The sequence below is a fragment of the Schistocerca americana genome, chromosome 6, assembly GCF_021461395.2.
Source record: "Schistocerca americana isolate TAMUIC-IGC-003095 chromosome 6, iqSchAmer2.1, whole genome shotgun sequence".
NCBI lineage: Eukaryota > Metazoa > Arthropoda > Insecta > Orthoptera > Acrididae > Schistocerca > Schistocerca americana.
In genome coordinates this window covers 66,409,297-66,424,377 of record NC_060124.1, presented here as the reverse complement: position 1 = coordinate 66,424,377, position 15,081 = coordinate 66,409,297, and the positions used below count along the sequence as shown (strand labels likewise).

Below are 15,081 nucleotides of genomic sequence, written 5' to 3'. Positions count from 1 at the left end.
TTTTATATTTTCTCCTTTCATCAATTAAATTCAATATTTCTTCTGTTACCCAAGGATTTCTAGCAGCCCTCGTCTTTTTACCTACTTGATCGTCTACTGCCTTCACTACTTCATCCCTCAGAGTTACACATTCTTCTTCTACTGTATTCCTTTCGCCCATTCCTGTTAATTGAAACTCTCTACAACCTCTGGTTCTTTCAGTTTATACAGGTCCCATCTCCTTAAATTCCCACCTTTTTGCTGTTTCTTCAGTTTCAATCTGCAGTTCATAACCAATCGATTGTGGTCAGAATCCACATCTGCCCCTGGAAATGTCTTACAATTTACAACCTGGTTCCTAAATCTCTGTCTTACCATTATATAATCTATCTGATACCTCTTAGTATCTCCAGGATTCTTCCAGATATACAACCTTCTTTTATATTCACGGTACACTCGTGAAATGGTCGTGCGGGAAAATCACCACTTCTACGCTACCTCGGCGATGCTGTGTTCCATCGCTCGTGCGCCGACTATAGCACCATGTTGAAACCCACTTAAATCTTGATAACCTGCTATTGTAGCACCAGTTACCGATCTAACAACTGCGCCAGACCCTTGTTGTCTTATGTATGAATTGCCGACCGCAGCGCCGTATTCTGCCTCTTTACATATCTCTGTATTTGAATACGCAGGCCTAGTCAGTTTCGTGGGCGCTTCAGAGTTTACGACATAGGGGCTTCCGAGGATATTCTGCTTCTTTCTTAAAGCAGATATGGTTGCGTGTACGTAGATCACTATGTTATTACTCTCATGTAGTTAGGTCCGTAACAGAAACTCTTATTCAAACATATGATTTCAGAATAGTCTCTAGATTACAGGTTCTTCTTCTGCTTCTGGACGTGGCAATTGTCGCGAGTCCTACTTTCCTGTCTGAGCTCCAAGACACCGCCAAGCTGCGACTTTAAAGCATAAGCAGGCCTCCACAGCAGTTGGAGACACGCAATTTCTGTCGTACCCTGCCTCTGTTTGGAGTTCACTGCTCTTTCCGCGAATCTGCACATACACCACAAAGGACGCTCACAGTCAGATCTCCCATACATGCTAACTACTTAAATTCCTTTTTACCTCTCACGAACGTATATGGTCTGCCTCATAGTACAGTGGTCCTCAACCTTTCTTAGACCATTACCCCTGAGTGCTATCAGACATTAACTAGTACCCCCGCCGCTTTCTGTTCCTCCTCCTCCCCCTCTCCACACTTTTCCGAACATTATCACCAACTTTAGCGCGTAACTAAACTGTAGAGAGAAGGACTTTTGTTGGAACACTTTTACTTTTAAAATTATGAAAGATGAAATATATTTAGTTTGTGTGCGTGAGAGGGAGGGGGGAGCGCTAGGAATTCGTGGTGTATCGCGAGTGTTACCCACAACTCCTTCTCAGAAAAAAAGCTAACCATCCACAGCGAGGGTAGACGTTTGTTACGAAACAACCTTCCCCTGCATTACTTCTCTCCATTGAAGCTTTTACTCGACCTGCACACTGCAACCCCATTTAAAATCAAACAAGTTCGGATGTGTGCACTATACTTACTATTCGTAAATCACTTGATTTTTGCGCTCATTACTTCTGAACTGGCAGAAATTGGAAGACTTCAGGCTGTTAATGCTTTGCATGTGATCACTCTAATAATAGTAGTAATAACAATAATAGTACTGTGTACGGCGCTATAGTAGCCGTTATGTACACTCATGCTCATAAATTAAGGATAATTGCAGAATGTGGTGCCACACAACGTGGCACTACACAAAACTAGCGCTAATAGCATAGGCACGTAGGGAACACACACGACACAGATCTGTAAGTCTATGGTATTGGTGATAAGTTGAGAAAACCGTCCCGAAACACATGTGCTACAAAACGCTACGGTTTCCTGCGCATGTACCCCGACATCAGTATGGGATATGATCACCATGCACACGTACACAGGCCGCACAACGGATTGGCATACTCGATCAGATGGTCGAGCAGCTACTGGGGTATAGCCTTCCATTCTTGCACCAGTGCCTGTCGGAGCTCCTGAAGTGTCCTACGGGTTTGAAGTCGTGCAGAGATACGTCGACCGAGAGCATCCAAGACTTGCTCGATGGGGTTTGGATCTGGAGAACAGGCAGGCCACTCCAGCCGCCTGGTATCTTCCGTTTCAAGGTACTCCTCCACGATGGCAGCTCGGTGGGGCCGTGCGTTATCATCCATCAGGAGGAAATGGTTCAAATGGCTCTGAGCACTATGGGACTCAACTGCTGTGGTCATTAGTCCCCTAGAACTTAGAACTACTTAAACCTAACTAACCTAAGGACATCACACACACCCATGCCCGAGGCAGGATTCGAACCTGCGACCGTAGCAGCTGCGCGGCTCCGGACTGGAGCGCCTAGAACCGCACGGCCACCGCGGCCGGCCATCAGGAGGAAGGTGGGACCCACTGCACCCCTGAAAAGGCGGACATACTGGCGCGTAATGACGTCCCGATACACCTGACCTGTTATAGTTCCTCTGTCAAAGACATGCAGAGGTGTACGCGCACCAATCATAATCCCACCCCACACCACCACGACCTCCATACAGGTCCCTTTCAAGGACATAAATGGATTGGTATCTGGTTCCTGGTTCACGCCAGATGAAAACCCGGCGAGAATCACTGTTCAGACTATACCCGGACTCGTCCGTGAACATAACCTGGGACCACTGTTCTAATGACCATATACTGTGTTATTGCAACCAGTCTTTACGGGCTCTTCTGCGACCACGGGTCAGTGGAATGCACCTTGCAGGTCTCCAGGCGAATAAACCATGTCTGTTCAGTCATCTATAGACTGTGTGTCGGGAGACAACAGTTCCAGCGGCTGCGTTAAGGTACCGAGCAAGGCTACCTGCAGTACTCCGTGGCCGTCTGCGGGCACTGATGGTGAGATACCGGTCTTCTTGTGGTGTTGTACACTGTGGACGTCCCGTACTATAGCGCCTGGACACGCTTCCTGTCTTCTGGAATCGTTGTCATAATCTTGAGATCACACTTTGTGGCACACGGAGGGCCCGTGCTACGACCTGCTGTGTTTGACCAGCCTCCAGTCGCCCTAGTATTCTACCCCTCATAACGTCATCAATATGTGTTCTTTGAGCCATTTTCAACACACAGTTACCATTAGCACGTCTGAAAACGTCTGCAAACTTACTCGCTGTAATGTACTCTGACATGTGTGGACTGCTGCCAGCGCCACCGTGCGACGACCGCGGGCCAAATCACCTCATGGTCATACCCCGAAGTGATTTAAACCCACAAACCGCCCACCAGAGCATTGTTTCACCATGTATCAGCATTATCCGTAATTTATGAGCATGAGTGTAGTTACTGCTGTGTCACTGTGTCAATTAATTCATTTATCTGTCTCGATGAGAGTAATGAAGCAATTTCTGGACTACCTACAACTTTGAGAAGACATTTTCTTGCGATATTTAGCATTTCTTATGTATATGTGTCACTTTTATCATGAGCGATGTATTGAACAAAGCACAACATATGTGTGTAATGGGTGGACTATGTGAGGAACCCATAACTTACACCACATTAAAGATGCTAATCGTGAAGAAGTGACTATTAACAACTTACATAGTCACTATTATAGTCATACGAAATTGTGTTTATAGTAATGACGTTTCGAAAATAATTTAGTTTTGTGCTGAAGCAGAATCAGATTGGTTAGTTTTTACCCTTCAGAAGATTTCATTTCGCCCCTCAGAGGGTAATTGCCCCAGATTGGGGACCGTTGCAATGGTGGAACACGTTATTCCGAAGAATCTGATCTACATCTACATATCTACATATATACTCCGCTAGCCACCAAGCGGTGTGTGGCGGAGGGCACAATTCGCGCCAAAGTCACATTTCCCCCCCTCTGTTCCACTCGCGGATCGCGCGAGGGAAAAACGGCTGTCTGAACGCCTCAGTTCGAGCTCTTCTTTCTCTTATCTTTGAATGATGACCATTGCGCGATTTGAAAGTTGGTGGTAATAATATATGCTCTGCATCCTCGGTGAAGATTGGATTTCGGAATTTAATGAGCATCCCCTTCTGTTTAGCGCGTCGTCTATCTGCAAGTGTGTCCCACTTCAAACTTTCTATGAGATTTGTAACGTTCTGGCGATGGCTAAATGTACCAGTCACGAATCTTGCCGCTCTTGTTTGGACCTTCTCAGTCTCTTGAATCAGACCCAACTGGTAAGGGTCCCATACAGGCGAACAATAACACTGGACAATTGTAAGCTATTTCTTCTGTTGAAGGACTGCATCGCTTCAGGATTCTACCAATAAACCGCAATCTAGAATTCGCCTTACCCGTTGCTTGTGTAATCTGATCATTCCATCTGAGAGCATTTCGAATAGTCACACACAGATACTTGACTGATGTTACCGCTTCCAAAGACTGATCATTTATTTTGTACTCATACATTAATGGGGATTTTCGCCTTGTTATAAGCAGTAGGTTACACTTACTAATATTGAGAGATAACTGCCAGTCATTACACCACGCATTTATTTTCTGCAAATCCTCATTGATTTGTTCACAACTTTCGTGTGATACTACTTTCCTGTAGACTACAGCATCATCGGCAAACAGTCTAATGGCGCTGTCAATACCATCAACCAGATCGTTTTTGTAAATCGTAAAAAGCAGAGGACCTATATGCTGCCCTGGGGCACACCTAAGTTACTCTTGTTTCTGTTGAAGTTACCCCGTTCAGTCTGTTAGAAAACTTTCTATCCAACCGCATATGTCATTGGATAGGCCGTAAGCGCGCACTTTTTGTAGCAAGCGACAGTGCGGAACTGAGTCGAACGCCTTTCGAAAGTCAAGAAATATGGCATCAACCTGGGAGCCGGTATCTAGAGCCTGTTGTATATCATGCACAAAGAGGGCCAGCTGTGTCTCGCATGACCGCTGTTTCCTAAAACCGTGCTGGTTTCTGCAGATGAGATTCTTGAAGTCTAGAAAGGTCATTATGTCTGAACAGAAAATATGTTCCGTGATTCTACAACAAATCTATGTCAGTGAAATTGGCCGGTAATTATGTGCATCCGATTTTCTACCCTTTTTATAGATTGCTATGACCTGGGCCTTTCTCCAGTCCCGTGGAACTTTCCGCCGTTCCAATGATCTCTGATAGATGACGGATGAGAATGGTGCTATATTTGTAGTATAATCAACATAAAATCTTACGGGGACACCGTCTGAGCCATATGGCTTTCTGGCGTTTAAGGATCTTAACTGTTTTGCAATCCTAGATACACTAAACACTATGTCAGCCATCCTTTCGTTTGTTCAATAATTGAGAGGGGGAATGGTGCAGCAGTCCTCTACCGTAAACGAGTTTTTGAAAGCTGGGTTTACAATTTCGGCCTTCTGTTTATCATCATCAGTTACATTGCCCATTACCCGTACTGTCAGCAAGAGAAGGTAGTGAATTATTTGTAGCATTCGTAGATTTTACGTACGACCAAAATTTTTTGGGGTTATTTTTAGAATCTGCAGATAAAATATTGCTTTGAAATTCGTTAAAAGGACCTCTCATTGTCCTTCTGACAGCTGCTTTCATTTCGCATAATTTCTGTTTGTCAGCGGGGCTGTTACTACGTTTAAAACGACTGTGCAAAATTCTCTGCTTTCTCAGCAACTTCCTAATATGTTTGTTGTACCAAGGTGGATCCTTTCCCTCTCCTATACTTTTGCTAGGCACATACTTCTCTAGCAAAAAAAAAGGTTGAAATGGCTCTGAGCACTATGGGACTTAACATCGGAGGTCATCAGTCCCCTAGAACTTAGAACTACTTAAACCTAACTAAATCAAACATATCCATGCTCGAGGCAGGATTCGAACCTGCGACGGTAGCGGTCGCGCGGTTCCAGACTGAAGCGCCTAGAACCGCTCGGCCACACCGGCCGACTACTTCTCTAGCACACGGTGGACAATACCTTTAAATTACGACCAAAGATGCTCAACATATTTGTTTCCCGCGGTGAATGCTTGGAGCTGACTATGAAGATATTCATTAATGACACTTTTATTTCCTTCCACAAACAAGAAAATTCTTCGCTGTTTTTTTTTTCTTTGCAACTTCCGCTGACATAGAAACCACAACTACATTATGGTCGCTAATACCTTCTTCTAGATTAACTTCCTCAAAAAGATCCGGTTTGTTTGTCGCCAAGATATCTAATACGTTCCCATCACGAGTTGGTTCTCTAACCAATTGCTCAAGGTTGTATGTTGAGAGCGCTCCTAGAATAACTTCACACGAATCTTTGCTTCTGCCCCTGTGATGAACGTGTAATTTTCCCAGTCAATGGATGCTAGAATAAAGTCTCAACCTATAATTAATGGATAATTTGGATATTTACTTCCTATGTACTGAAGACTTTCCCTGAATCGTTCTGCGACGTTTGTTGCGGATGCTGGTGGTCTATAAAAACATCCTAATACAATGGTCAATCCTTGTCTGATTGACAGCTTTATCCAGACTGTTTCACAGTCCGACGCAGTATCGATCTCGACTGCGTTTAAACAGCTTTTAACTGCAATGAACACACCACCTCCCATAGCGTCAGTCCTATCCTTCCTAAACATCGTCGAATCAGAGTTCAAACTTTCACTGCTTTTTACGAGGTGCGGCTAGAAAAAAACCGGACTGATGCTGGAAAAAACATTTATTTACAATTATTTACAATTTCATGTTATCTCCTTCAATGTACTCTCCTCCTCGGTCTCTACACCGCTCCATACGAATTTTCCACTGTTCATAGCAATGCTGCAGATCATTTTCGGTGAGTCCATACATTACTTCCGTCGCTTTTTCTTTTACTGCTTCAACAGTCTCAAATCTAGTTCCTTTCAAAGCTGACTTGACTTTAGGGAAAAGAAAAAAGTCACAGGGGGCCAAATCAGGTGAGTAGGGTGGATGATCTAAGATGGGAATGTTGTGTTTTGCCAAAAACGTCTTCACTGACAACGCACTGTGAGCTGGGGCATTGTCTTGGTGAAGGATCCATGACTTTTTTCTCCACAAATCGTTCCGTTTTCTCCGTACTCGCTCACGTAGGGTAGCCAGGACGCTAATGTAGTAATGCTGATTCACTGTTTGTCCCTCTGGCACCCAATCAATGTGCACAATCCCTTTGATGTCAAAAAAACAATCATCATTGCCTTGAATTTCGATTTTGACATTCGTGCTTTTTTTGTCGTGGAGAACCAGGAGTTGTCCAATGCATCGATTGGCGTTTAGTTACGGGACCGTAAGTAAAAAACCACGATTCATCGCAAGTAATAACATTTTGTAAGAAGGTGGGATCACTTTCAATGTTTTCCAGGATGTCAGAACAAATCATTCTTCGGCGTTCCTTCTGTTCAATTGTGAGACACTTTGGAACCATTTTTGAACACACTTTGTCCATGTTGAAACTTTCATGAAGAATCTGCCTAACACTTTCCTTGTCAATTCCTGTTAACTCAGACACTGCTCTGATTGTTAAACGGCGATCTTGTCGAACAAGTTTACCGATTTTTTCAATGTTTGCATCAGTTTTTGCTGACAATGGTCTGCCAGTGCGAGTGTCATCACTGGTGTCTTCGCGGCCATCTTTAAATCGTTTAAACCACTCAAACACTTGTGTTCGCGATAAACAATCATCGCCGTACACTTGTTGTAACATTACAAACGTTTCACTTGCAGATTTTCCTAGTTTGAAACAAAATTTGATGTTAACACGCTGTTTTTTCTGTACACTCAACATTTTCCGACGCACAGACAAAACGTCAACTACTTAAAACAGACGCCACGGGCAGACTGAGTGCAGGAGGCAGATGAAACTCGAGCAGTAGGCGGAGCGAGAGTCACGTGACAGGCAACGCGACTTTCAGCCTTATTGCATTCGTTTTATTGTTTCACCAGTACTAGCCCGGTTTTTTTCTACCCACACCTCGTATGTCTGGTTTCAACCAGCTTTCGGTACCTAATACAATATTGGCACTGGTACTGTTTACTTCGGAGATTAACTCGGGGATCTTACTACAGACACTTCGACAATTTACTAACATGAGATTAAGCATATTTAAATCCTTTGGAATAACTTGTTTAGGCGAACTAACAATTTTTTACGGTTGGCACATCCACATGAGTGTCATGAACTGGTAATTTTTCGTGAATTGGATTAGCAGTGTAGGTGCGCAGCGGCCGATGAGCAATCACAAATCAGTGTGTGAGCTGAGTGATCTTTTGCTTATGTTAGTGCTGGACTCTAGAGAGTGTTTACAGGCGGTGTGTTTGTCAGTCGGTGGGCGCGGCGGCGAGCTTCGTGTACAGCCGGTGGCTGGGGCTGCACGCGCAGCTGGGGATCCTGGTGGTGGGCTGCGCCGTCTCCACCGCTGCCTTCAGCCGGGCAGAGGCGTCCCTGCGGCGGCGCCACGGCGGCAGCTGCGCTGACGGCGACGACAAGCCTGCAGTCTGCAGCCTGCGAGGTGGCAGCAAGCAGCAGCAGGCCATGGCCGTGCTGTGCGACGCCGAGTAGCCCACGTCCTGCCCTGCGACGCCGACCAGCTGCAGTTTGGAGGGGCTGCGCCGCTCCTCTACAAAACCTGAGGCCCGCTGTGGCATCTCTGTTACACCGTCTCAGACATTATAGCACAATTCCCTCTCTGAGGCAATGCAGTATGTGATACGACACGTTGCAATAAATGGGGCGCGAGGCGATGGTCATCCACAAGACACTCGTATTCCCACACGAGCGATACGACAAGCAGCAAGACACAGCTGGCGGTAGCAGCCTTGTGTGTGGCACTTCTCCATCAGCCTCGTCGCGGACGACTTCCAAATACATGGCATATTTACTCTAGACTAGAAAGAAGTATAGCACCCCTTCCAGCAATAAAATCAATTTTGATATGTTAGCTAAATTTGGTACGCAGTGTTGTATGACTTGAAATGCACCAAACAAAGTGGGCAGTGAAACTTCCTGGCAGATTAAAACTGTGTGCCCGACCGAGACACGAACTCGGGACCTTTGCCTTTCGCGGGCAAGTGCTCTACCATCTGAGCTACCCACGCACGACTCACGCCCGGTACTCACAGCTTTACTTCTGCCAGTATCTCGTCTCCTACCTTCCAAACTTTACAGAAGCTCTCCTGCGAAACTTGCAGAACTAGCACTCCTGAAAGAAAGGATATTGCGGAGACATGGCTTAGCCACAGCCTGGGGGATGTTTCCAGAATGAGAATTTCACTCTGCAGCGGTGTGTGCGCTGATATGAAACTTCCTGGCAGATTAAAACTCTGTGCCTGACCGAGACTCGAACTCGGGACCTTTGCCTTTCGCGGGCAAGTGCTCTACCATCTGAGCTACCGAAGCACGACTCACGCTCGGTACACACAGCTTTACTTCTGCCAGTATCTCGTCTCCTACCTTCCAAACTTTACAGAAGCTCTCCTGCGAAACTTGCAGAACTAGCACTCCTGAAAGAAAGGATATTGCGGAGACATGGCTTAGCCACAGCCTGGGGGATGTTTCCAGAATGAAAACAGTGCTAGTTCTGCAAGTTTCGCACGAGAGCTTCTGTAAAGTTTGGAAGGTAGGAGACGAGATACTGGCAGAAGTAAAGCTGTGAGTACCGGCTGTGAGTCGTGCTTCGGTAGCTCAGGTGGTAGAGCACTTGCCCGCGAAAGGCAAAGGTCCCGAGTTCGAGTCTCGGTCGGGCACACAGTTTTAATCTGCCAGGAAGTTTCATATCAGCGCACACTCCGCTGCAGAGTGAAATTCTCATTCTGGAAAGTGGGCAGTGACTACATTTTTTGCTGCAAACTTTTCTAAATACGTGTTGCGTTTTTCTTCATTTCGAAGTATCACAATAACCATGGGCAAACCTGAAAAGATAACCAGTTCACTGCCGACCCCTGTGACCGAGCGGTTCTAGGCGCTTCAGTTTGAAACCACGCGTCTACTACGGTCGCAGGTTCGAATCCTGCTTCGGGTATGGATGTGTGTGATGTCCATAGGTTAGTTAGGTTTAAGTAGTTCAAAGGCTAGAGGACTGATGACTTCAGATGTTAGGTCCCTTAGTGCTTAGAGCCATTTGAACCATTTTTAACCAGTTCACTATCAAGCTGTGTTATTACACCATAAAAGCATATTTTTTATAGTTTTTACCGAACAGTTTCCTCAAAATCCAATGAGAGAAACTGTATAGCGGAGAACGCGCGCAAAATCCAAAACGATGGTTTTCAATTTTTTGCGCAAAACGTAGAACTGTCACTGACAAGGGAACCTCCCCATCGCACCCCCCTCAGATTTAGTTATAAGTTGGCACAGTGGATAGGCCTTGAGAAACTGAACACAGATCAATCGAGAAAACAGGAAGAAGTTGTATGGAACTGTGAAAAAAATAAGCAAAATATACAAACTGAGTAGTCTATGTGCAACATAGGCAACATCAAGGATTATTTGGGCTCAGTGGCGCTGAGGTCCCGTGGTTGGCGTGAGCAGCTGCGGGGCGAAAGGTCCTTGGTTCAAGTCTTCCCACGAGTGAAAATTTTTACTTTCTTTATTTTCGCAAAGTTATGATCTGTCCGTTCGTTCATTGACGTCTCTGTTCACTGTAATAAGTTTAGTGTCCGTGTTTTGCGACCGCACCGCAAAACCGTGGGATTAGTAGACAAAAGGACGTACCTCTCCAACGGGAACCGAAAACATTTTGATCGCAAGGTCATAGGTCAACCGATTCCTCCACAGGAAAACACGTCTGGTATACTCTATACGACACTGCTGACGGCATGTGCGTCACATGACAGGAATATGTAGTCGACCCACCTAACTTGTACACTTGGCGAATGGGTAAAAAGATTCTTCTACCTTGCCCGATTTAGGTTTTCTTGTGGATGTCATAATCACTCCCAAAACAGTGATGATAACATAAGAGTTTGTCACATAAACTGCAACAAATGAATGCAACAGTTTCACAGTCGCACAGTTTTCCCTGTGCTCTGTCAAACATATGTTTTTAACGTTTTCAAATTTTTCCGTGTGTAGACTGTCAAATCCTGCATATGTCCAAGTAAATCTGAACATGTCCTGGAATTTTGGAGAGCGAAGTTGATTATGTGTGAGTACCTGAACTTTGATACTTGTCTGAAAATAAAAAAAGTCGACTTTTCACTCGACGGAAGACTTGAACCAAGGACCTTTCGTTCCGCAGCTGCTCACGCCAACCACGGGACCACGGCGCTACTGAGCGCACACCGTCCTTGATCTTGCCTATCTTGCGCATGGGCTACTCAGTTTGTACATTTTGCTTATTTTTTCATAGTTCCACACAACTTCTTCCTGTTTTCTCGATTGATCTGTGTTCAGTTTTTCAAGGCCTATCCAGTGTGCCAACTTATAACTAAATCTGAGGGGGGTGCGATGGGGAGGTTCCCTTGTGAGAAACTAACTACGGAGACGGCTGTAGCACTGCTTCATATAAAACAATTTCTTTTCACGCATATCAGATGGCTCGAGATGTCCCTCTCCATGTAAGGTACAGCTGCATGGAGCAATGAGCACTCAGTGTTGCGCCAGGCAGTGACACAGAATCGTGTCGCTGTTGTATCGCTGTCGGCCCAGTGTGATACAGTCAACTTCTCCTGCTATGTCTCCACGTGCCCCACCAATGCAGGCTGCTTCTGCGTCATATCGCGAGTCACATCACGTATCATACGGCATATTGTATAGCCTTACTAAGAACAGCATCTATCAAGTATCGCCAACGCACAGCGTAGCAATATCTCCTTATTGAGCACACTGCGCGTCTCGCCGGTATGAAACCAAAACAGTTACGCGTCTGTGTCTACATCTACATCCATACTCCGCAAGCCACCTGACGGTGTGTGGCGGAGGGTACTTTGAGTACCTCTACCGGTCCTCCCTTCTATTCCAGTCTGGTATTGTTCGTGGAAATGAAGATTGTCTGCATGCCTCTGTGTGGGCTCTAATCTCTCTGATTTTATCTTCATGGTCTCTTCGCGAGATATACGTAGGAGGGAGCAACATACTGTTTGACTCCTCGGTGAAGGTATGTTCTCGAAACTTCAACAAAAGCCCGTACCGAGCTATTGAGCGTCTCTCGCGCAGAGTTTTCCACTGGAGTTTATCTATCATCTCCGCAACGCTTTCGCGATTACTAAATGATCCTGTAACGAAGCGCGCTGCTCTCCGTCGGATCTTCTCTAACTCTTCTATCAACCCTATCTGGTACGGATCCCACACTGCTGAGCAGTATTCAAGCAGTGGGCGAACAAGCGTACTGTAACCTAGTTCCTTTGTTTTCAGATTGCATTTCCTTAGGATTCTTCCAAAGAGTCTCAGTCTAGCATCTGCTTTGCCGACTATTAACTTTATATGATCATTCCATTTTAAATCACTCCTAATGCGTACTCCCAGATAATTTATGGAATTAACTGCTTCCAGTTGCTGACCTGCTATTTTGTAGCTAAATGATAAGGGATCTATCTTTCTATGTATTCGCAGCACATTACACTTGACTACATTGAGATTCAATTGCCATTCCCTGCACCATGAGTCAATTCGTTGCAGATCCTCCTGCATTTCAGTGCAATTTTCCATTGTTACAACCTCTCGATATACTACAGCATCATCCGCAAAAAGCCTCAGTGAACTTCCGATGTTATCCACAAGGTCACTTATGTATATTGTGAATAGCAACGGTCCTATGACACTCCCCTGCGGCACACCTGAAATCAGTCTTATTTCGGAAGACTTCTCTCCATTGAGAATGGCATGCTGCGTTCTCTTATCTAGGAACTCTTCAATCCAATCACACAATTGGTCTGATAGTCCATACGCTCTTACTTTGTTCATTAAACGACTGTGGGGAACTGTATCAAACGACTTGCGGAAGTCAAGAAACACGGCATCTACCTGGGAACCCGTGTCTACGGCCCCCTGAGTCTCGTGGACGAATAGCATGAGCTGGGTTTCACACGAAACCCATGCTGATACCTACAGAGTAGATTTCTAGTCTCCAGCAAAGTCGTTATACTCGAGCATAATACGTGTTCCAAAATTCTACAACTGATCGACGATAGAGATATAGGTCTATAGTTCTGCATATCTGTTCGACGTCCCTTCTTGAAAACGGGGATGACCTGTGCCCTTCTCCAATCCTTTGGAATGCTACGCTCTTCTAGAGACCTACGGTACACCGCTGCAAGAAGGCGCGCAAGTTCCTTCGCGTACTCTGTGTCACTGGTATGTCGCTGTTGTTTACATTTTGCGCTGACACCGAATCTTTGATGTATGGCACTTGTTAACGTGTTTCCAACCATTAGTTTACTGCGAACCACAGTGATGCCGCATTGTTTCTGCTACGGTTGCAAATCGAAATTTTCTGAAAGAGTAAAAGTTAGTTTTCATAACTAAGTACCACCAAGGTCTGTTTATAGTTATCACAAGAGACACCCCCCCCCCCTCTTCCAGCCTCGCACAGGTAACACGAAGCGTCTACGACTGGTCTGACGCAATGATAATAAATTATACAAGTATACACAAAAATTCCTAGTGAATCAGTCTGCTAGTGACAACCGTATCAAAATCCTTACAGTAGTTCCTGAGATTACCCTTTACATAACGACTGTAATCTACATTGATGTGTAGATACTAGAGATGCTTTATGTCTTGATTAACGTCAAGCATAGCATCCTTTATGGCCATATATCTACAACGCGCTTTAATAGTGTGGGAGGTGCTGCCAGTCAGTTCGTTGAAATTACACTCACTTCGAGCAGTGTTCATCTGCATTTAAAGTTTTTTATGTAGACAGTGATTCATTTCCTTCGTGTTATTCACTTTTCCAAATTATTGTGCTTATCTTACAGTCGCCAAAGTTCCTATGATATTTTAGTTTCCCTAAGAATGAACAGACATTAATTAGATTGTAATAGGGAGTAAAAACAGAAGAGATGCGTCCATAAAAATATTTTATAGTGTGATAAATCGCTAATTTGCTGTATGTCTTAGTTCCAAATGCAAAGGTTTTCGGCATATTTTCACTTTGGAGGACTAGGAAGTCATTTTCAATACCCCAACAACGTAATTTATTAAAACAGGAACTCGACAATGTGATGATGTCCAGTTCAAAACCAAAAACAGTGATGGCTATCCCTTATTTACTTCCAGCGAAAACAAAAAATAGCGACGTAAGAGTTGTTGCACGTGCCACAAACAAGCGAAACGCCCTCGCGTTAATTTCTTGAGAGCTTTAAATCGAGTTCACTCCACTTGTGAAATTGAAGTTGTTAAGATGCATATGAATCCACGATACTTTTGAACGAGATCTGTCTATAATGGACATTTGAAATCTGCAGTGCCCTTACGGTCAAACCTTACGTCGTATCATAGTCACCTGACTTTCGTAGTCGATACATGCTGGCCACGAAGAATCTGTTCGCACATCTGAATCCTCATTCGTTACAGACTGCTACTCTATGCACTGATGGAGCGATAAAACAGTGAGTATGGCTCTGAGCACTATGCGACTTAACTTCTGAGGTCATCAGTCGCCTAGAACTTAGAACTAATTAAACCTAACTAAACTAAGGGCATCACACACATCCATGCCTGAGGCAGTATTCGAACCTGCGACCGTAGCGGGCGCTCGGTTCCAGACTGCAGCGCCTAGAACCGCACGGCCACTCCGGCCGGCAAACAGTGAGTAGGGCAATGTGTCACGTATCTTTGTACCATGACATTCATGTAACGGTTCTTGACGTTACGAAGTGAGTGTGACAGTCACATCTAAGTAAACAACGTCAACTCAACTTGGCGATACACTTGCAGAGATACTCGAGTTGATCTCTCATCACAAAATAAACAAAAATCAAACCAACACTATACTTAAACTTGGGTGTGATTTACGCATCTACAGGAGCTGTTGAGACATTCAACCCTTGTATTGGGGACAAAATAATCATCTATCCAAACAGTAATAACTGGAGGC

General features: G+C 44.8%; 1 protein-coding gene across 1 annotated transcript in view; it reads left to right on the top strand.

Moving 5' to 3' along the window:
• LOC124619965 (UNC93-like protein MFSD11) overlaps nt 1-8,603 on the top strand; it is a 175,599-nt gene extending 166,996 nt beyond the window's left edge. Inside the window, exon 8 of the mRNA XM_047146627.1 lies at nt 8,367-8,603. Within this exon, the coding sequence (XP_047002583.1) occupies nt 8,367-8,603 (237 nt within the window). The remainder of the gene's footprint in view (nt 1-8,366) is intronic.
• The last annotated feature ends 6,478 nt before the right edge of the window (nt 8,604-15,081 follow it).